The 23,502-nt window shown below is 36.5% G+C and overlaps 2 protein-coding genes across 12 annotated transcripts in view; both read left to right on the top strand.

Annotated features, from left to right (window-relative positions):
• Task6 (TWIK-related acid-sensitive K[+] channel 6) overlaps positions 1-15,087 on the top strand; it is a 98,073-nt gene extending 82,986 nt beyond the window's left edge. The window contains exons 2-7 of the mRNA XM_076383342.1: positions 4,347-4,477; positions 5,354-5,707; positions 6,645-6,800; positions 7,513-7,688; positions 8,310-8,639; positions 10,229-15,087. Coding sequence (XP_076239457.1) covers positions 5,581-5,707; positions 6,645-6,800; positions 7,513-7,688; positions 8,310-8,639; positions 10,229-10,543 — 1,104 coding nt within the window. The 5' untranslated portion in view covers positions 4,347-4,477; positions 5,354-5,580 and the 3' untranslated portion in view covers positions 10,544-15,087. The remainder of the gene's footprint in view (positions 1-4,346; positions 4,478-5,353; positions 5,708-6,644; positions 6,801-7,512; positions 7,689-8,309; positions 8,640-10,228) is intronic.
• Positions 15,088-22,509: 7,422 nt separating this feature from the next.
• LOC143182094 (uncharacterized) overlaps positions 22,510-23,502 on the top strand; it is a 50,915-nt gene continuing 49,922 nt past the window's right edge. For all 11 annotated transcript variants that reach the window (XR_013002392.1, XM_076382848.1, XM_076382851.1 and 8 more), the window contains exon 1: positions 22,510-22,709. Coding sequence is in view for 10 of the 11 variants with exons in the window: in XM_076382848.1 (XP_076238963.1) it covers positions 22,578-22,709 (132 nt within the window). In the remaining variant the exon portion in view is untranslated. The remainder of the gene's footprint in view (positions 22,710-23,502) is intronic.

The following is a 23,502-nucleotide window of genomic DNA, read 5'->3' as shown; positions in this document are numbered from 1 at the left end:
AGTGCCGAGTATTGAGGAAACGTATGAACTCGAAAAGCAAACTTCTATTTCCTAGAGTTCGGAGTTTCATTCTGGTCGAAGAATTAAACCTACGACCGAATCGACGTGATCTCGAGACTCTGGTCACGCAGCTTACATCCATGGGGAAACATTCCTTCTGATGTAATAACAAAGAGTAGTCAAGCATTATCGTAATTCTGACCAAGTTCCTGTGCTACGGAACGTGGTAGCAGAGACGCTGATTAAGAATGTCTGACCGCGGTAACATGTAGCAGAAAAGGAAGCAAGTGAATTCCATTCGATTGCTTTACAGAGTAGCCTAGAGAAGATAGTATATTGGATCTGTACTGAATAAAAAATAGGAATAAACATACGAACTACAGACAGATATTTATTACGAGTAGATAGATCTTATGTAATATAAATGTATTAAACTTTGTCTTCTTCGTTGTATTTTTTTCTAAAATCTCACTAAAATCTTCACTCGCGCGAAGAATGCTGAGAACTAATAGTATGAATGGCCTGTACAGTTAACAGTGAAATACTGGCAATCACAAAAGTACTTTCTGCGAAAATTCCGTAAGAATACTGTCAAGATTCAGTCAGAATATGCGAAATTTTATCCTTAAATCCGTTTTCCTCGTCGCCAAGCTGAATAATAATATTAATCGCCAGCAATTCTGGGAAACTGCCCCAAGACCCGTAATCCAATGCGCTTAAGAATTTTTCAACTTTCTTCGGGTGATTATCATACGAGGCGCAGAATAGTTTCAAGCACCGAATTTGCACATTAATTGCTGGTGAGAACTTTGAAGATCCGAGGAAGTAGGCGTTCAAATTGATTCTTTCTCGTTATTGAGAAACTAAGTTTGTAAGTAGTAATAAACTATTTATTCGTGTGAAACATAGAACGCTGAGTAGAATTTTTCTGTCGCTTCTGGTTACTTAATCGAAACTAGGGAAACATGTATTACTCATTTCATTCGTAGTCAGAGCATTCTACGAAATATTCTATTATTCTTAGCAACTGCATTCTAGTTTCCAGTAGTACGACTCAATCATTTGAGAGACAGATATAGAAACCGTGCAAGATATTAAATTTGAACTACTTTTACCTTTACCTTTTTGGTGTATAATTGTTTATGAAACAATTTGACAAACTATGTAACCATTTTTTATCTTTTAATAATAAATTTTATTATCAAATACATGTACTTATATTTATAAAACTGAAATTTTTGAATTACATCAAATCGAGTATAGTTTTAAAATTCATTAAATATTAGGGGCACCATATTCGTAATTAATAAAAATTGAATATTTGCATAACGAGTTAGATACAAAGAAATGATCATCTAGCGTGTTTCAGTATCGATGAAAATCTGAACAGTCTTTAAGCCTATTATCACTCGAGATTGAGCACACACAGATGGTTTCAGAGTTCTTATTGTTAATCTCACGTCATGTTTAATTCTAAAGTTACATTGGCGAACAACATAATACATTCATAAACTTAAACTCTAATTACAAACTAACTTTGACACAGTTACTTATACTAGTATTACAGTCAATTCTGAAAAGCTGATATCTAAGTTCTGTCGCGGAAGACGATCACGAGTTTATTCATTGGTATACATCGTTGAATTTATTCATAATTGTGGGACACAGAGTTCAACTCATTACTATTGACAAAGTTTCGATTGCAATCCTCGTGGGGTACATCACATAACTCGTAGAAATTCTAACAAATGATAGGAGAATGTAGATTAATATGGACACGTGGAAAATGTCAACACTATTGTTCAAATACTGAGCTTAATTACTATAAACTTGCGACACAACAGAAGCAACGAGCTTGTAGAACATGAAAGGTATTCTCATATTCTTGATTTGATTTTGACTGCTAAATATGAAAGAGAAATAATTATAAATCTTTGCTAAATTTTGCTTACTATAATCATCTTCATTAAATAACAGTCTAATTCTTAATATAATAAAATGTTAATATGACGTATGATACATACCTACATAAACTTTATTTGATCTTAAGCCGATTATTCTAAAAGCAATTTCATGGCTTCTAAATATTACTGAACAGCAAATACTTATCACTTTTCGTATCTCTCTTTATCCCAATAATGCTTCTGACACGAATATTTTTATTTCTGAAAAATTTCTTTTCTGAATTCTTCTGCTTCTAACAATCACGAGAGACACATTTAGAAAATACCATAAAATATGCCTAAAGACTTTCATTTGAAACTATAGAACCTCGTCAGCGTCTGGCAAAGGGACTATGGTTCCATAAAAAATTAATTAAAAGCCGCAGCTGGTAATAGTACATAGATCGATACACGCGAGTACGAAGTGGGATTTACACGGTCCAATTTTAGATCGACGAATTTGAAGACTGTCGAGCCCGAGGTAGGAGATATACACAGCGCGTTTCTGTGCACTTGCTCCCGTTACAAATTTTATGAAGCAAAGGTTCCAAATTCAGCAGGCTGAGTCCTGTCAGGAGAAGGAATTAGCTCGCAGCGGGATTATACGAGCAGTCACGAATCGCCCTTGCAAAATTAACCTTTGCAGTTTCATCCAGGTGTTCTGGGCAACTTCAGGTGCGGTAATAAATTCACAGCCTTGCGAGCTATAGGTTATAAGAATATATATCTCTCTCGTGCAGCGAACTCCACGGTTCAAATCGAGATTACTGACATTTTGAGGGAGTTATATTCATGGTGAAAAATAGAGTCTGGTACCGCCACAAAGATGGAAATCAATATCGTAGGATCTTATCATAAAATAGGTATTTTATCTACGATATTCGAGAAATTGAAGTAATAGTGGTTCCAATAATTTGTAGTTTCGAATATTACTTTTCTTACTAAATTATTTCTACTGAAATTTATACTACAGAAAATATCCTTAAGGGTATTTTTAAGTTAAGTACTCTTAATCTAAGAGTACTCCACAATTTCTTATACCACTCCTACTTTTTCTAAAAGTATTCTTAACCATAAATAACACTATCAGTCTTTTTAATATAAATCAAAGAAATTTTTTAAAAGAGGAAAGTCTATACTGCCTGATTGCTTACAAATTTCGAGTTTCTTTCTGATCAGAAAAAATCAAGTGAAGCTTGAATTTTCCAACTATACGAACATTTCGATGCAAGAACAGCTCTGAATATTACACTCGCGATTACGTGACTGATCAGGGCTGACTTTCACCGATTACTCGACAAACACAAAGTAAAATCCGATTGACCGCGGCTCATATTAGCTGACAAACGTGACGTGGTCCTTGTCACAAAGCGCAGCCATTAGCATAAATCCGGATTTAATAAGCTAAGAGGGGCCGTAATGAGTGCATCATGATCTGTCGTTGCATTGGGGTGTGTATTATTCATGGATATTATGCTGATAGCGTAAAAAATCCTGGAATGAATAGGCGAATGGCCACGCCAAGAATATACAGCAGTCTGAATTTCTATAAAAGGAAAATTGGCTTAAATAAATGAAAGTTATCGAATGTGTCTTAGATATCATGTTGAAGCTAAAATTAACAATCTCATAAAAATGTAACAGTATTTTTTAATTATTCAAGTATCATTTTAACAAAACTGATGAACTGACATGAACATAGGATGGATTACAGAAAGGTTTGCAAGTTATTTATTTAATGGCTAGACAGCGGATTTTTGTGCAAAATAAAAATTGTATACGTATATTTTAGAAAGCACAGTGTGAATAAAAATCTGTTTTATTTTTTAAATACCTTGATGCTCGCAATGCTTTTGATATTTCATATATTTTTGTACGTAGTATCTATTTTGCATTTTTTTGCATATTTAAAATTTCTATAAATGCATAAAAATCCACAATTTATTAATGGCTGTTAGATATACAGGCAAATTTTATTAATGCTTGAAACTCTAGTAAAGTAGTTCTCTCATAGTACTCTCCAAAAAACTCGAAGAGACCTTTTTTTCTAATAGAATAACCCATTACTTGTCATGAACTTAGATGTTTCTTTCAAAAATACCTTTACTCAATTTCCATTTAAAATATCTTGTTAACAATCCTACAATTTTTATTTAAAACATCTTGTTAACGAAACTATATGAAGCTTGAAAACATGAAAGCGAGAACACCTCTTGACAGACAGTGATTCTACAAAACAGCTTGCAAAGCTTTCTGTATTACACTCCACATAAAAACAACCCTGTTAGTGATATTTTTTGCCACAAAGCCGTAGCCAAACCAGTTACTCGACCTCCCAGAAGTTAGCGTTAGCCATTCGTGTACGTCTGTTCTAATTGTAGCAATCCCGCTGTTCTGTTTCAGTCGGCACTGAAAGCGTTGGGTGCTAAGCCGAGGAATGGAGGGAACGTGGCAGTGGGAGCAGCGAAAGCACTGCCATATCATACTGCTCAACCCTTTGTCAAACGTAAAGGAGAACCCGGAACAGGCTGCAGGTAAGTTATCCTGTATCAGCGAATTTTTCGCCCGATCCAGTCTTTCCACGAATATTTCTCAGCTGAGCTCGTCCGAAGCAGAAACAGACGATTCTCAGAGTCTGTTTCATCGGCAAGGATGATTATGCTCTTTTTCCATCTTCGAAGCGCAAAGCCAGCACGAAAATTCGGCGATCGTTGGGAAAGGCTTTCCTCTGTCACTGGTTTCATTCCAAGCTCACGTGACCGCTCCACTCGTTGTACCAACACGGATGCCTTAGTGTTACTCGCTGAACTCGCTTGAGAAAATGCTATTCCACTTTGTTCCTCTTAAATTCCCCAGCAAATCGTGTTAAGGAGACAAGCACGAGTGACTTTCATTGGATGATAGCCAGTTACTCACACGTCTCGTAGTAACGTTTTAGATACAGGAGGTACAGCGTTCAGCGAAAGGCAAGCTGGCAATCTTAAAGTATAGTATGGTTATATTGGATAGTGGTTTCTTAGTTTTTCACTAGAATATTATTACGACGAAATTGATTCGAGATTGAAAGCTTAAAGCGACGACTTTTAAGAATACAGAATTCCTTGGAAATTTATTATATAAAAAGGATGAAGAATATTTGAAAAAATTGTAGAATTTGTGAACAGTTTAGAACCTTTATCTTTATTGATTATTTTTCATGACTGAACAACTTTTTAATTTCTCACACCCTTGAATGAAAATATTGAAAAAGATTATGATTTCTTACTTTCAAAAATACAGGAATACAGGAATATACAAAATCTGTATAAAGCAGAGTAATAGGTTCAGACACAGTAATAGGGTCCCTTAGCCTACTATTCGTAAGACTATTAACCAAGATCAATTTAAAGGAGAAGGGACACGTGTTTCAGATGAACGAAAGCGGCTACAAGGTAGTCCCTGCAAGGAAGAAGACACCCTGAAGAAAAGGAGTCGCGTGCCGGGTCTGTAGCGCTCGGTAAGGAAAGAAAGGGCCCCCCGAGCATCATCGAGAAGGGGAAGGGGTCGTCATGGGCCCGGCACACAAAATCGTACCCCACTGAGCGATGCAAGTAGTTAGGGCCGGGGCCCTGCTAGTGAGCATGTGGCTCACTAGAGAATGAAGAAACAAAACGTCCGGACCCTAGTGTTGATCGTCATAACGCTCACCTACCTCTTCGTCGGCGCTGCTATCTTCGACTTCTTTGAGTCCGAGACTGAGAAACGACGCAAGGAAGCATTGGATGGTATACATTTTGTTGGCGCTTAGTTGGTGGGCTGAGGTTCTACGTATTTGAAAATCAAGAATTTCTCGAATCCTAGAGTCAAATTAGGCTCTCTGTAATGATCGTTAAAAGATAACTCTGGTGAGCTGTTGCTGGTCAGACGTTTATGTGGGAGTGGGAAATTAGATTGCTGTTTGGTAGAATATTTTAGGAAGACTCTGGAACCTCGTCTCACTAATTAAGAGTTAAGTTCGTAGTGTTCCTCTGAATGGAGACGCTGAATTCTATGGAAATTAACAAGTCAGCTCAGTTATGTTGATTAAAATTGTCGAATTTTTAGTGATTGAGTTACTCTAGTATAAAAGTAGGATGAATTATTTTAGTAAAGGTTAACGAACGTTTAGAAAAGGTTAACGAAGTAACCTTTCTATACAGGGCGTTTCATTACAGGTATCAGAAATTTTAAGGGATAATTCTACGTACCGAAATAAGACAAAAATAAAGAATGACGAAATTACGTTTGAAACTTGGTTTTCGAGTTATTTATTATTAAAGATGGAGCTGAAATGTGTCTGACCCGACTTATTCTACTGATTAACTCTACTAACACCGTTGCGCCTGGCCTGGCTATTAGAAGTCGGCAGTAGAATAAGCCATAAGTCAGACATTTCACGCTTATTTTAGACGCGTCTTCAATAAATAATAACTCGGAAACGAAGCTTCAAATGCAATTATATCTTTCTTAATTTTCCTTCTATTTTGACGCGTAAAATCATTCTTTGCTTTACTTGCTCACTTAGTTAAATTATTTGTTCTATACTTGACGTGAAAAATGACTTTCTTGAAATTGTTTCCGTAGATCATAGACATCTATTTTTAAATGTGAGCAATGGTTGCAATATAGAAAGTACGTAATATAGAAAGTCCTAATTTTGCTTTCACCGTACTTTGTTCACAGCCATTGAAAAGATGGTCATACGTAAATACAATATAAGCGAGGACGACTTTAAGATCATGGAGACAGTGGTGTTGAAGACGGAACCTCACAAAGCTGGTCAACAGTGGAAATTCGCCGGAGCGTTTTACTATGCAACTACGGTCCTTACCACTATTGGTACGTATTGATTTGAATAAATACTGTAGAAATTTCAGTAGTAATATGATAGAATTTCGCGAGTTCTGGAAATGAAGAATCTATTTTAAATTATTAAAAACACTAAATGTTTTTAATTATAGGTGAAAAGAATCATTAGATTAGATGAATCATTAATTCGTTTTATCTAATAATAATACAATAATTAAACAATTCAAATTTAGTCATATTTTTCATACGTTCTTCAAGTCTGACATCTTTCAGTAGTACGAGTCAACGATTTCGGACACAAATACTGAAAACACCTATTATAATAAATATACAGGCATATCTTTTATTACCAACAATTAAAGCATTTTTCCAAACCTGATACATTCCATCAACGTGGTTTAATAATTTTAAAAAAAGCTGTAAAAGATTTCATAACAACAAAAGATGATAAAATAAATTTTAGAGATATAACATATGCCACAGATTTGATTTTTCATTTATATCAAACAATTTCCCCTGTTAAAAGTAATAGCCTCACGGTCGTTGAATATATCAAGGGAAAAATGTATAATTGTTCAAGGTTCAGTGAATTTGGTAGGAATATCGAGAATATCGAATTTCTCGTGTCACAAATGTTTCGTCCCTGGTTTCGGTTTTATTTTTGTTCACTGAGCATCTGAAATGCAAGGAATTATTGAATTTTCGGGAAGCTTTCGTACTGAATGTATCGATGAATTTTTAGGTTACGGACATTCAACACCGAACACCATAAGCGGCAAGGTGTTCACGATGTGCTATGCGATCATCGGGATCCCGTTAGGACTTGTAATGTTCCAGAGTATAGGAGAGCGTCTGAATAAATTCTCATCCGTCGTAATACGGAACGTAAAGAAGCTTCTTAACTGTAAGGATGTCCAGGTAAAGCTATGAACATTACTCTGTCTTGTAATGTTTGAAAATTTGCAAATTTTTATTAATATGTAATTGATAAAAATATTTTTAAAGTTGATCAATTAATTTCAAGTAAACTGCTTGTCTTAAATAATATGGAGAACATGCCACTACTGGTTAATTTTACTGAATAGCAGTATACGTTTTTAAACACCTACGTGTGTCGTGAATAATTAAATTGTTGCGTAAAACGACTTAACACAATATTTATAAACAGATTGCATAGTGAGAAAATAATTTCCAAGAGCCAGAACAAATTTTTCTGTCTTTTTCGCGAGCCTATTACGTCAAATAAATGAGCAAGTAGAATGAGTCAGTATGTGGTCAGACATATGTCAGTAACTCGCAACATGGACACTTTTACTTTACAAATGTACCATCAGTAAATAGTTCAACTTTAATATTGATCAAGACAGTGAATTTTTCTTTCTTAAATAATTCATTGAGTTTATTTTTAACAACAATATTGTGTTAGCTTTGTATGTAATATAATTTCTGTATTTCACAAGGCGATTTAAAAACGTAGGCGTGTAATCACATATTCCTGCATTTAGGAAACTTAACATCCCCTAAAACTGTAATTTTCAGGCCTCTGAAATAAATCTTATCTGCGTGGTGACGACCTTATCTTGCTTAACAATCGCGGGAGGTGCCGCAGCGTTCTCTAGATACGAAGGGTGGTCGTATTTCGATTCCATCTACTATTGTTTCATCACCCTGACGACCATCGGCTTCGGCGATATGGTCGCTCTGCAAAAGGATAACGCGCTGGACAACAAGCCCGAGTATGTGATGTTCGCCCTGATATTCATTCTGTTCGGCTTGGCCATCGTCGCCGCCTCCCTCAATTTATTGGTATTGAGATTCGTCACAATGAATACCGAGGACGAAAGGCGAGACGAGGCTGAAGCTTTACAGGTAAGAAACATTTGCAACCTTCGAACAGATCACAAAGAAATTTCGATAAATTAATGGTTAGGATAAAGTAACGTTAACGAAGTCCTTTGCAAAATACTTCTTGCCACGTGATAAACTCAATTTTGTCTTTTCGTAGATTTGATTTGGTCCCTTCGATCCAGAATTATTTTTCATCGACTAAGAAAATATTCGATATACTTTCCTGATTTCAATTCACCTGGGAAATTAATATCTATGTCAAGACTTTTTTTTTATTCTACCTCAGAAAAATTGGAACACCACTCACACAAATTGGTTACAAACAGCATGTAGAAATTTGATTTTTTATCTGCTTTAGTTTCGTATTTATTATATAATCTTCTTAAATTTTCATTTAAGAGAAAAAGAATCTTGTTTTTGCATGAGCTTAGCAGAGAAAGTCTGTCTTAACACGATCGACATCTACTGGCTCATATAGGAGACAAGATAAAGAGGATACTTCAAAGTTTTATACTTCACATAGAGTTTTTACTTGAAACATTTTTATTATTACGAACGCTAATTTTTAAAATACTTTGTCCAAAGCGTGTTTTGCATTTACATTGCTGTTTAATTTACCTTGTTTAACAGCTGCATCGTAAATAATTAAATATGTTTCTTTCTTTAATTATTGAACCATCTGTTACGCCGGTTCTATTTTATTTCTAGGCCATTTTTTTCTGCTTTTTAATTATAATATACTCTACTCTTCGTTTAAAATTTTAAACACAGAAACATTCGAAATATTCTCTGGTACAATATTTTTCTTTCTTTGATTCAATTGAGTTCATTCTACAGCGACACTTAAAAGTACATCATAAAAATTCACCGTTTAAAAAACACAAAACACAATAGTTCTTAATATCCTTAATGTTCTTCATCTCTTCCACAGTACTCCTCTCAACAGAATATCATAATTTCAAATACTTCTTATTATTTCTTGTTCTCCAAATACTAATTCACCCTAGTTTTTGATACACTCTTCAACAATATATTCCAAATGATTATTTTATCCATAAACTGGGCATTCCTAATCAAATTTTGTATAACATCTCCATCACACGGGTACCTGAATTAGGTTGTTGTTACAATGAACGCATTTTCTGACGAACTGATATTTTTACGATTTTTCCAAAATATTTATCATACAAGCAAGTTCAGACATATTCACCAGAGCATCAGTTCCTCAGAGAACGTATCCACTGTACCCGCAACCTTAGTCTCCAATACCTCAGTCCACCTGGAACCATCGCACAAAAGGATCCCTCCCTAGGTCCACGCCTAACATCCTTCATCCATCAACAGAAGCTTATCGCTAACATCCCCATTCGCGCTGAAAACCCACCCCCAACCACGAAGGCGCTCGAACACCCTCAACCGCCTCGACAAATCGAATCGATACAAGAGAAACATCCCGCGAGCCCCCGCGACAGCCAGAGAGCTCCCAACGAGGGAGGCTCTCGAGAGCGCTCTAACGTCTCGCGGAACAACGACGCGAGCACGCGTATGCAGCGTAACGATTCGAAACGCAACGAGAGAAAAAAAAAGAAAAAAAAATTGTTATGACGCAGGCTGCGCAAGGAGCAGTGCGCCTGGAGGGCGACGTAATAATGGCGAACGGCTCGATACTATTGGGCCAAGTGGGCAACCATGGTGACACGGTATCGCTGGACGACGAGACGTCAGTCTGCAGCTGCCGCTGCAGCGGCTTCCAGAGGAGGCGGCGAAGACCTCGGTTCACGGTCCGTCGCCTGCCGGGCAGGATCTCGCACCTGCTGCCCATGCAGCAGCTGCCCGCGCTGAATGTGCGCAGCGAGCTACGGCAACCGCCGCTGACGCCGCTGCTGCAACTCTCTCCGTTGCATCAACACCGAGCCAGCATGTGACCGCCGTCGACCGACACGATGCAGCAGCCGCGACTCCGACAATGGGACAGGTGGGGAGAGGGGGACAGCGAGAGTGAGTCCGAGGGGGAGGGAGCTTTCGCTGGTGACTGTGACTGCTTCAACGAATTCCACCCTCGAGACGCTTTCACCGCCACTCCTATCCGCGACCGCAATTAGCCGTTCTTTAAAGGGCGCGACACGGGGACGGAAGTCCCGCGGAGGCAGGACCGCCTGCCCGCGGAGACGCTTAGGGATGATTCGCACTAGCCACCTGGACGACTGATGATCGTTGAATTCGTTTGTCGATGGGCTTCGAGTGGCGGGGAAATATCGGCAGACAGTGTAGTGAGAATGGTACTATGTGAAGCACATTGGAGCAGTTTCGATGGCAGCTAGTCGTTAGATGGATGGTGTGAATCTAGATTTAGAGGAGATTGTAGATAGTTCAGACGGTGCGATTTTTTGACCAGTTCAGCTATTCTGCTGAATGGGTAATAGAGGAAGGCAGCGTTTGTATATTTTTGTAGGTTCGATCCCCTTATCAGATTCTCAGGCCTAATGCACGTGAGGGATACTATGAAGCACGATTTCGTTGGGATTATGTCTGTCTTTATTGTTTGGAGTTGGAAAAATAAAGAGATCTTGCGTCAGAATATCGCTCGAGTGCATGGGGCTTAATAACAAATAAATTAACCGATTCAGTTTGGTGTGAATGAGCTTTTACTGTTATATTCATTCGTTCACTCGTTCACACTACGACGAATCAATCATTTGCCAACTGAACTGTTTCATCGTCTTGTGCAGTGGCACATAGGCTTCATATGTGTGTGTATACGGTAAAATCATCTATTCGGTCACTTTTTGACACTCGATTTTGTCAATGGCATCCGTATGCGTGACGTCTTGAAGTGACTCGATAATAAAACTGAATCGGTGTCTAGTAGTGGGGTCAATCAGAGTCAGACAATTCATTTTTCTATACATTTATCGTATCTATTGGGAACTGTGACCAATCTGTTCGAAATGAAGAAAATAAATACAGACTTATTAATAACTTTGGTGGAATAAAGGCTCGCGATATGGAATACAAAAATAAAAATAAAAGTTTAGAAGAATTCGTATGCAGGAAAATATATTAACATAATTGTATGAACGCTGCCTTAGCATCGATTCAATGAAATTACCGAATCGATCAAAAAACCGTATCGCCTGAACGTCTGAACGAAGTAAGATTAACCACCTCGGGGACATAAATCACGTGGAACCAGAAGAACCTGGCCGCAGAGACATTTAGGGATGATTTGCACTAGCCATTTAGCTGACTATCGATTGGTGAAATTTCTCCGATGGATGGCGATGAAATATCGACACAGTGTAATAAAAATGTTACTATGTAAAACACATTAGAGGAGGTTTCGACGATAGCCAGTCGTTAGATGGATGGTGTGAATCTAGCCTTAGATAAGATTGACCGCAATGTTGCGGGCCTACTGATGTCCATCCCCTTTCTGCGCCTTGTGCACTTGGGACTAGGTAAATGGTGGTTGGTTTCACGAAACGTGCTCGAATTATGGTAATGGAGTTTTATATTGAGTTTAGTTATTGGAGCTTTGAAGGGTTACTCCAGTTATACAATTTTTGAACTGAAAAGGGAGGTGTTGAGTTTTGAGAGAGGGAGGATATCTAAAGTTTTTGTTATAAGAACCTATAATATACTTGGGATTTTTTTATGATGTTTTTGTAGTATTCTTGAGTGTTTTCTTTTTTGTAAATTTTAAGAAAGTTAGTGATTTTTTTCATTGTTATCTAATGAAAATTACTTATACGTATGACTAGTCATCTGTTTGCAATGTAGTGTTAAATTTTGTAGGAGGATTATGTTTCCTAGGGCTTTCCTTCTTTTGATTAAATTCGAAAAATAGTAACACCTGCACAATACTTGGAATAAAGGTGAATGTTAATATTTCTTCAACAGAAGTGGTCAGAAATAGAATTTTCACTTAGGGTTAATGTATCAACTGGAGAAAACTCATAACATGAAAATTCATTTACTTTGAAGAAAACGAGTATCTTCATTATCAGAATTTAATAAGTACTAACATTCATAATTGAGAAAAATAGAATTATTAAAAAGAGAGCTCCAAGATTTTTTCATCAATACTGAGCACATTTCATGATTACCATTCCTCACGAACACCAAGCATAGCACGGTAATTGCGGTAAATCGCAGAAGTGACGAGACTCTAATAAAACATTATGTTCAAAAAAGATCCTTTTCAAACTTTCAACGTTTCAGTAATCTATTTTGAATATTTGAAAATTGAGAAAAAAGCGTAAAAAATACTAAAAAAAATCGTGTCTTAAAGAGGACAGAGTCCAAGTGCTTCCGATTATTTCTACTTGATCTTCCAATATTTTAAAAAGTTACGTATACTTTTCTTCGCTCCTTTAGTCGCAAAAGATGGAACCTTGTCATGAAAGCGATCAGGCGGTGAAGTAACTCATTGGAAACGACTATTGTGCATGTACAAAAAGGGTGTATGAGTGACCATGTGTTCCGTAGTCCAGAAGCATACATATATAAAAATACAGAGTGTAAATGAGAGCGAGAGAGAGTACGAGAAAGAGATAGAGGGAAATATATATATCTGCGTTCACACTGCTAAGGATAAAGAAAAAAAAGAGAATATATATAAATATATGAACAAATATATACACGCCAAAAGACATATACACGAGACGAGAACACGACTTTTTTCATTAAGAAGGCATTTTACAATTTGTATATATGAACTATAGGATATTACACGTATGAATCTAGGTGTACGAATTAAGGTGTTTCGATCTTAAAACGATGTGTATAAATACATACTTGCGGGTTAACATTATATTATTATCATGTGGGTGCGCGAGTACATGAGAGACTACCATTCTCAACTTTTCCATTTACTACCAAGTTTAATGAACGATCCAGATCGCTGAGAGATCGTGGCCGTAACTACGTAGAACTTTAGATACCATAGATCTCGTGCGAGCCGGACGAAAGGCTCGGCCAGGATGGATACAGGTATATGTATGGTAATATACATATACACACGTTACGTATTATCTAACGAGGATGAAAATGAATCCAGAGAAGCCGTAGATGACGAGAGTTTAAAAGTATCGTCCCTTGATCTTATTGGTTACAGTTACCTACGAGAAGTCAATCCATCAAGAAGACACACGAGGCACGTATTTCCGAATAGATAAACGCGTCATACTATAGTCGAACACGAGCGGAACAATTCTCTTGCCTTTTATCGACAAGTAGAACGTATTCGAGTATTTTTAAGACGTACACTCGATTGCACACACAGACACACTTACACACATACACACATGCGTAGCGTAAGTAGTGAAACTTCGTTTGCCCACTCGGCCTTTCGACGATTACAAAATGGCCACCGAAAGGAAATGTGACGAGGTAGATTCATTTTATTTTTAATTTCTTGGCCCTCTTTTACTTCCTTCTTCGTTGATAAGTCGCGTGCTGTCGTTACGTGTTAGCGCGAGACCTTCATCAACCCTTAAATCTCTAACTACTGTTTGTAGGTTTGCTAAATGGTGTATACAGGGTGATGAGGGGGGTGGTTTTTTCTTTGGTCAAAATAGGGAGATTACGAGGAATAAATTATGTTCCAGTGTCAGTTCATTTCCGAGAAAATCAATTTTGATAGTTTGTCGAGTACGCATGCGATTCAACTTGACTTGGCTAACGCGTCTGTCTATTACTTGCACTTTCTACTTGCAGAGAGGCGCCAGGAGGAACAAGTTAGACGATACCTGATAGATATTAGGATTTTCTTCTATGAAGATATATTTACAGTACATTCCAATACTATTTTCAAAGATTGTCATACATCGTATCTCCTGATTTTTAATTATAGAATTTTATTCGAAACAAAATTTCCAAGGAAATTAAAAACAATTTCTGAACTATTTAATTTATGTTTGTTGAATTTCTCTATAACAGCTGAGTGACATTTTTAATAATGTGTAATATAACGAAAAAAGTAGTTTATAAAGATATTCCAGCGTACAAGTAGAAATGACAGATAATAGTCAGACACGTTAGTAAAATCCTTGAAATTTTCAAAATTAATTTTCTCGAAGATAATACTTTTTATAATAAATGTATTACACATTTCTCATTTATTTCTACAAAAAACATCATCTCTATGGTTGCTCAATGAATTACGCCCAACTCTGTGTAATGAAAAATTTTCATAAAAAAGTTAAATGCACGTTAATCCCATTGTTTCCATTTTAGAGAAGTAATTGTGGTGCACATTATGAGAACAAGTAAAATTACTATCTAATTTTTTCATTTTCAATTTTTTCGCCATTTGCGCAACACGAAACTTTGACAATCACAGAACGTTTTTCTAATAGAAATTTCATTATCCTTCAGCATAAATAATTTTATTCGTGTATCCATTTTATATACTTGAAGATCTGTCAAGTTATCATTTCTAGCATTCCATACAATTAAACGATTTAAAAAAAAAAGTATACTTTATAAATTAATAGCAAAATCTTCATTTACAAAAAGAGTAAAAAAAATCGATAAATTGTTGAAAAATATACAAAATTCAGAAACTGAATTACGTAGAAGTTATTCGTAGAAAAAAATACTTGAATATGACATCACTTAATACAAGAATATTTAAAAACAAAACTGTCTTAAAGTAGGATTCTTTTCTAAATTTTTTTAGTTGCATTCAAATTAATACTTCACGATTTAAGGGTTAATGAAAACAGTGAACCGCGACAGGAATTGAAGGAAGCGGTGCTGTGGAAACGGAAACGCTCGCGATTTGCTGAACCAGCCGTATTCACTGAATATTCATTCGGCCATGTAAAAGTTGTGTTAAAACGTTAATAAGGAAAAGGAAAGGTTCAGAGGATCGATACACATATTAGGTCTTCAGTAACATTCGCTAGAGGAGAAAATTAACGAATTACATTTGTAACATACTAGGGTAGGAACAAACAACGATCACGTCGATTGGAATGAATAATTCACGACATTTCAAGGGATAACGAGTTGCGTTGAGCATCATCGAAACGAATTCGAAGAATTTACAGTCGATCGCGTCTCACATTCTTTCGATTATTATTAGTGTGCATTTTTGTAAGCTCTTCCTACCGAACAAATGATTTTTGATCATTTACACTGATTAGCAGTAACGGGGCGACAGCCTTCTCGGGATTACAAATATTAATTATTACCTATTTCATCTGAAAGACGATCTCACGACACCCTACCCCCTCAAACTTGCTCTTAAATTAGAGATTTATTATATTGAACCTTGAAAAAAGAAAACGGAATTATTCCCTACGAAAATAAAATTTCTAATAATCTGATATACATTTTTTATTCTCAAATGGACGTTATAGCATGTTAAGATAATACAAGGATTATATAGACTTTCAGATAATACTTTGTATTTATAGTGGGATCCTGTGAAGAATAAGTGAGCTTGTAATAACCTTTAACCTTCGAATTTAGTGTCATAGAAATTATTCCTTATTTCAACGTTGATTTCTAGCACCGTAAGATAAAGACACAGTTCGAATGTTCTAATGGGAATGCTTATGAATTGAGGATCGAGGGAAATTCGTTAAACGATAAAATACCAAAAGTTCGTCATTAAATTTGTAAGTACTCTGCATATCTCGTCTGTTCTAGAACTTATAATTCATTTACGAGCAACACACAAATCACTCTCTTACGAAGATTAGAACCATTTCCCTTGCTGGATCTGTCAGAGGCAATTTCAAATCGGCGTCGGTTGAAACACGGGGTCGACAGGTGATAATGGTGCAACTGCGCGTAGAAAATCGTGTGTTTGCTTGACGATCAAAGCGATAAAAAATAAATTCGCTGTACCTTTAATAGACAGATATCGATGAAAAACAGGGAAGTATAAAAAGAACTTGTTTACGTTGATCTATCGATCGCGGGTGTCATATTATGACGCGTGAACTGGTACGATCAAGAAGAAGGAAATAAGGGGAATAAAAACGAGAAAGGAGAAATAGATCCAACGTGTTTCCACGAAATATAAGCTCAAAGAAATGTAACGAATTATATTCAAGTGCCATCGTTTTCTTATGCACGTTTAAAATCCTTGTATTACTTTGGTAAAAAAAGAAGAGTATTATTAAAGGACAAGAGAAAAAAGTATATCTCGACATCGATGAACGAGTTATGAGTAGTTACCATTAGTAGAAATATACATATACTACGACAGATCATAGTGTATAGCAAGTGATCTACGATTATCAACGTTATTCCAAACACTTGGCTTGGGAAACATTACTGATTCATCGAGAATACCGAAACAATTCGCAGAGAGAGAATACAAAGCATCGGTAATGAACGAATTATCCCGTGTCTTGTCAGTTTCAGTGCTGCTGCCTTTCATAAAATTAGTTTTAGCATCGAAGAAAAAGATCAATCAGTTTCACTATAATTTCACCAAGTCAGGAAGGTGATGTTATTACAATCTTATTGCAAACTTCAAGTTCATTTAATTCGGTACGATATTCGAGAGTGTTGCAGTGCAAATGGCCATAAAGTAAATAAAATCATCGTCGAAGCTTGCATTCCTCAGACTATCTTTTTATTAACACTTCTAAAACGTGAATTCCACATCAGACTCGACGACACTGCGCATACTTGTCAGCCGAGGAAATCATTTATAGAAATTAATGGATAGAATTAACCACGAACTGATCAAATTCTGCTAACAATTCTTCGTTTCACGGCAATTTCACGTAGCAAACATTTTAAAAGTTATTTTGCAAAGCGTTAATTGTCGAAGTGGATCGAGACTTACACATTGCACCTGCAAGGAGATGATACCATTCATAGGCAGACACTCGCTTAGTTCAAACCGTGATGAGGATTGCGTTCTCTCTTCCCAACCTTCTTCCGTCAATGTTTTATTGTTTTATGTGGTTAAAAAGGAAAAATGTGTTTCATGGCGTGGAATGTACCAAATAAGAATGCATAAACTGTCAACGATCTTCGACCAAGGCTAACTTAATTAATCCGAGTGTTATTGGATAAGCGGAGCGAAGTTAAGATAATTGAGGTTTCAAGATCAGGATTCTGATCCTTAGAACTAAGAAACGTGCGAGAAATTCTTGCCAAGTGTCTGATATGCGGTAACTCAAACTTTTCGAAAAACCAATTACAATTTATACCTGTTTAGTGTAACTGTAGTAACATTGAAAGTTTCAAGACGTTCAAATTACTTGGTATTTAATGTTCAGTAAGAGGAAAACAATAAATCACTCTGCGATATGTATAAAAGAAGAAACGAAATGTGCGTAATCGAGCATCGAAAAATATGTAACCATTTTTATGTGCTGCATTGGGGGTAAATAGTCGCGACAAATTTATTTCTCCATAGTTTTATCAACTATCAGAAACTAGGAAATAGGCACACTTTCGTTATTGTTTGTAAATTTGAAAAATATTGAAAATGTGCATACAAAATTGGTAAAAGAAATCAAAGCTTCTGTAATAATTAACATGTACTACTTATACACTACTTTCAACATAGATTAATTTCAAAATTTTCTCCCTAGGTAGAAAGAGTCTTAGCATAAGAAATTCGTGTAAACTTTTACATAATACTCCTAATATGTTGCATAACTTTGGCTGCATATTGTTCGAACGCTCCATATAAATAATTTAAACAATTTAAAAAGCATCAACAGACACATTGTAATAAAATTAAATAGAGGGTGTAAGACTTCTCATTCTGTCTGTTTTTCACATTCGACGGTTGAATTGGCTTCAAAAACATTTCGAATATGAAACCGTCATAAAAAGTTTGATGAAATTCAAAATGAAGAAAACTCACGCGTTGTATTACGGCGCTCAGAATAGTTCTTAAGCTCCGTTAATTAAATTATGAATTTCTAGAAGTTTCTTTTAAATTCATTTGCAAATATCCTCTCTGTGTTTTAGGTGATGAGAAAAGTATGCTTCATCATTTTTCTAGCGATTTGTAAAGAGACATTCTTTTAATCGACAAATCTTCAAAATGCATGCGCGTACACACGCGAATATATTCTGTGGCATGCCCGTGGAATTTCAACTTTCGGCATTTTTGACTTTGTATTAGTAGATAACGAACATGACGATTACGATTAATGTTACCTTACACGATTATAAACAATAATATTTGTAATAGCTGTAAAATTTACATAACGACAAGTCGGTGAGATACGAGGTTTAACGAGAGAATTTAGGTCACACATTCACACGCAATTTTGCTATTATTGTTATAGCATAAAATGTAAGTACATAGTTACGAATTTAACAAATTAATTAATTATATATGAGCATCGAAATAATACAGTTTTATCGCGGTTTCACTGACACTACAGACCTTAAACTGCGAAAGAAACGAATAAAATCGAACGAGAACATTTCGGAAATTGAATGTGACGAAAGGGAGAGAACAAAATCTGGCGTACTGTATTTTCGAAATTCTTGATTAATTAGCCTTCCTGTTATTCACACTGATTTTACTGACATTATAAAATTGGCACTGACATGAGACATTTCTTTTCTTATAATGTAACTCAAAACTTGCATTTTGTATTTCAAATTTTAATTCTCCATTTTCTAACCAACCAAGTCAGGGTTGATAATCTTGATAAAAGAGGAGAGTTTTTACAAACTCCTTGACAAGGGAAAGCGCCACAAAATTGACAAAAAGTCTACTTCAGAACAAGCTCATTCAAAATTGAAACCATACATATAAATACATGCAAATAAACTCAAAAAGCTCGAAACTATATATGTTAAAAAATCGAATACTTTCTCCAATTCTATCACTCACTTCCTTGCATAAAATCTTTAAAACATTCTCTACCAGAGCCATTTGTAACAACTGTTCAAATAGTCTAATCAGAATTTTGTACTTTAATCTATTTTAAGAAACGAGTAAACATGACAGCCTAGAAAAATGAAGTTTCTTTCAGAACCATGTCTCTCACAATACATGTGATTCAATACAGCAACGCTTTCCATAAATGATTTCACACCACTTTGCGCCCCTCTATCTGCCATGTCTCGTTTGCTCGGAGGGAGCAAAATGGGGGAATGTTTCACTTGCTTCGAGCTAAAGCTTAAACAGCGCTGCATACAATAACAGCTTTGCAGAAAACATGTTAGCTCTTCATTTTTCTTTACCCAAAAAAGAAGTGTCTGCTGAGAGAACAAACACCTGGAAATACAGTCGCCAACGATAATCACGATTACTTGTAAGATACGAAACAAGGTCCTCATTGGAGACGAAAGAGAGAGTGGAGATGCAAAGTCCCACTGACTCGTACGGGTACAATTTCTTTTCGAGAATCGAAATGGAAGGAGACCACATATCCCTTGTTTTCATGTATTATAAATAGTATACCATCGTTGCGAAGACCTTTAGAAGGTCCCCCACCCTTCCCGAAACTATCGAAAAAGAAAGATTAATGTCAAACGAAATAAGAGACAAGAAATGATAGAAGAGACGATAAGGAGGGAGGATGAACACGGTAACAGCATGCATGTGATCGAAATCGGTTCCCAAATCTGCCTGCATACACCGCCACGTGTACCGACATTTAAGTGGATCGTAATTTGTAAATTACTATGGACTTCCTAATTATATGCTGGTATATGATAATACATGTGCTCTGCCACAATAAAGCAGTTTTTTTTTATCTAAAACGAATGCCGTCATTTTTGTTCTGATATACCCTGTGTATAGTCGATGGAAGAAACAGAGTAAGTACAACGAGTGGAAGAGGTAGAAGAGGTACAGTTGATGGAACGAATGCTAGAAAATGTTTGAATCATATCCAAGCACAGCATCGCTTGAAGTTTTATTCTAGAGATCGACGATGTTCACGGAATTTATTTTTGGAGAACAAAATTGGAACTCTGAATCAAATTACTTGTTTATTTGGTAAATACAATATTTATTTGGCGTATTGTAAACAAAATTTTGTTACAAAATTTCTATGTTTCTGAGCATCGCTTGAAATCTAAAATGTAATATAGTATACATAAACAGTTCTTGCAATATCGAATTTATAATTATACACATTATTGAAATGATTCTACTACTACTCACTTCTGTTATAACATAATTTTCAATATTAGATATTCATTCATGTGTTTTATCATTTTTGTTTCTCGCGACTATAGGAATAAACAAGAATATATGAGTAAAGAATCGTTGGGAAAATATGAAAAAACATAAAAGAATTACATGGAGAGAAAAACAGTGCTCTGACCCATTCAGACTTGACATCAAAGGCCATGTTCCCACATGTGCAACACGCGATGCATAACACAAGACGCTTCTTCGGTGCATGGTGTCTTTGAAAAACGTTTCCTTTTAAGAACTTGAAGAATTGTGCGTTGCACGTTGAAAAATGTGTACAGAGCCTCGCTAATCGTAAGAAATAGTGAAATCTTTGATGGTAAATTAAACATCCAAAGACTAATGATTTTTTTAACATTGTTTGCTCCAAAAATCTTGAAGGTATCAAAGTAGGTACACAAATTTCTAATCCTACAAAATTTTCTTTAATAGATTTATTCTACATGTAGCAGTAGCAAAAGTACCTATGCCATTCGCTTAGCAAAAGAAAGTAAATCTGACTAGATAAGTACAGCCCTTGATCAAATAGCAAAGGACATATTTAATAGCTTGTATCTTCCATAGTATTGTGAAGGATTTATTCACTATTTCTTGCGGAGGAACTGTACCAATATTGACCAAACTTATCAGAAAATTGACAACAAAATTTATCAAAAATTTAAGAAAATCAGCTCTAGAAATTGCAAGAAAAAGGGAAGGACTTAGTAGCTTCAAAATTTGAACAATAGCACAGTATGAAATTAAAATCATGATCGATAATGTTCGAGTAACAACGAAAGGCAGAGGTGAGGTCATTGATACGTTGTATCAGTAAATGTAAATCAATTCCTAAGCAATAGTTATCCTTCTCAAATTCAAGAAGTAATGTCCTAATACAGCTACTATTAAAATAATCTTATTTATTAAATGATTTAGAGTACTTTTCCAAATTCATAATGATAAAAGAAAGAGAATACTTTCAAATTCACGAATAAATCACGTGGTCATTGCCAAATGCCTAAGAGTAACATACAAAATTCGAAAAAAAGGGTCCAAAATGTTCGCCTAACACTTTCAAATCGCCTTGACATTAAAAAATATCAAAGATTGAATAGATTTTCCAGAAAGGCCTGATTCATTCGCATCGTTCCTCGGCAAGCGTAGCCGCCAGTTTGATCATGCGTGACTGTAGCTCCACGCAGAAGTGGGAGTAATTGTGCATGAAAATTTGATAGGTTTGCTTTTAACTCGGCCGACCTCTTAAACATCAGGACGATCAATCGGTAGGTACATATCAAAGCTAAATCCAACGCTAATATTCCCTCCCTGATTACCATCGCCCTTTCAAATTACAAAAACCGAAGGCACAATCAGCGCCGATTGTAGCCATCTTGCAAGATTTTCAATTCGATAAAAATGCGGCAAGTAGATGCAGATTCGAACGGAGCCGCAAAATCGAATGGAAAACGATCATCCCATAAAACAATTACTCGACTTCGTCCCATCTAATTCAAATCCCCTAACAGAGGCGATAAATCAACGCTCGATGAGGGATCGCAAGAGGAAAAGGCCTTCGCAGTATTCGAAAACTGTCGTGTGTAAAAGTGGTTGGCTTCGAGCGCGACGTGATCGATACGCGCAACATCTCGGCGGGCGTTCCCGATGCTAGCCGAAATTGGCCGAGGGTGACCGACCGTCGGCGACGACTCCCGAACCTCGGTGAGCAAACGACGCGTACAGAAGAACGCGGGGTCTTCTCCGGCTTGGATTGAAACAGCGTTCGCGTCTACGGGCGCGGCTTTGCGTCTCGAGCTGGCGTTTTACACGGTAAAATGTCCTCCCTCGATTATCTGGACCTGTGTCGGCTGTGTCTCGTGAAGGACCGTGTTTCGGTGCCGATTTTCGAGGGCGAGGGAGACGTACGGCAGATATTCCTCAAGATCGCCGCCTGTCTGCCGGTCAAGGTAAGCCAACTACGCCATCGCCTCGACAATGGCGATCCGCCATCTTGTGCATATTCGTAGCTACGCCGCGTTTCCTCGGCCGTCCGCGACTTTTCGACCTCCCAGTAGATCACTTTCGTTACGTTCGTATAGGAGATCGCCCTGTAGACCGAGGATACGAACCGAGCAATTGAATGCTGTTCCAGAGCGGCGACACACGGCATACATATACTGCTCCTGTCGCGATGTATTCTTTTCTCTTTCTCTCCCTTTGCCCCTTTTAGTCTCTAGCTTTCGTCCGCGACGCCACGAATAATTCGACGGGATTTTGCCGCGCTTTTTTCTGCCCGATCTCGCGGATGGATCTTTAGGTTTCTTCTTTTTTTATTCGATGGTTATCCGCGATGTTAATGTTCTATTTATGATTGCTATAATTAAATAATCGTCTTCGCACTCGACATCTTGCCGACATCGTGGTTTCTATTATGTGGGGTATATGTAACTGAGTTCTTGAATTTTTTGGAGCGTTCTGTTAGTAGAGATTTAATTGGCTGAAGTATTTGATGAATAACATTGGGGAATGATGGAATTATGTTAATATATTTGTGTTAGGTATAGTATATTTCTTGACTGGGTTGTTAGTGTATATTTATGTGATAATTGGGTGGATCGAAGTACATTTTTTTTATATATTCTAGTTTATATTTTAAATATTTTAAGTAAATGGTATTTCCGATATCATATGTCGTACCTTACTTTGTGATGACATTGTTATTGTAATTACTGTTTATTATTTTTAAATACCCTTGCGAAG

Source organism: Calliopsis andreniformis, chromosome 8 (assembly GCF_051401765.1).
Source record: "Calliopsis andreniformis isolate RMS-2024a chromosome 8, iyCalAndr_principal, whole genome shotgun sequence".
Taxonomy (NCBI): Eukaryota; Metazoa; Arthropoda; class Insecta; order Hymenoptera; family Andrenidae; genus Calliopsis; species Calliopsis andreniformis.
This window is presented reverse-complemented; position numbering and strand designations above follow the sequence as displayed.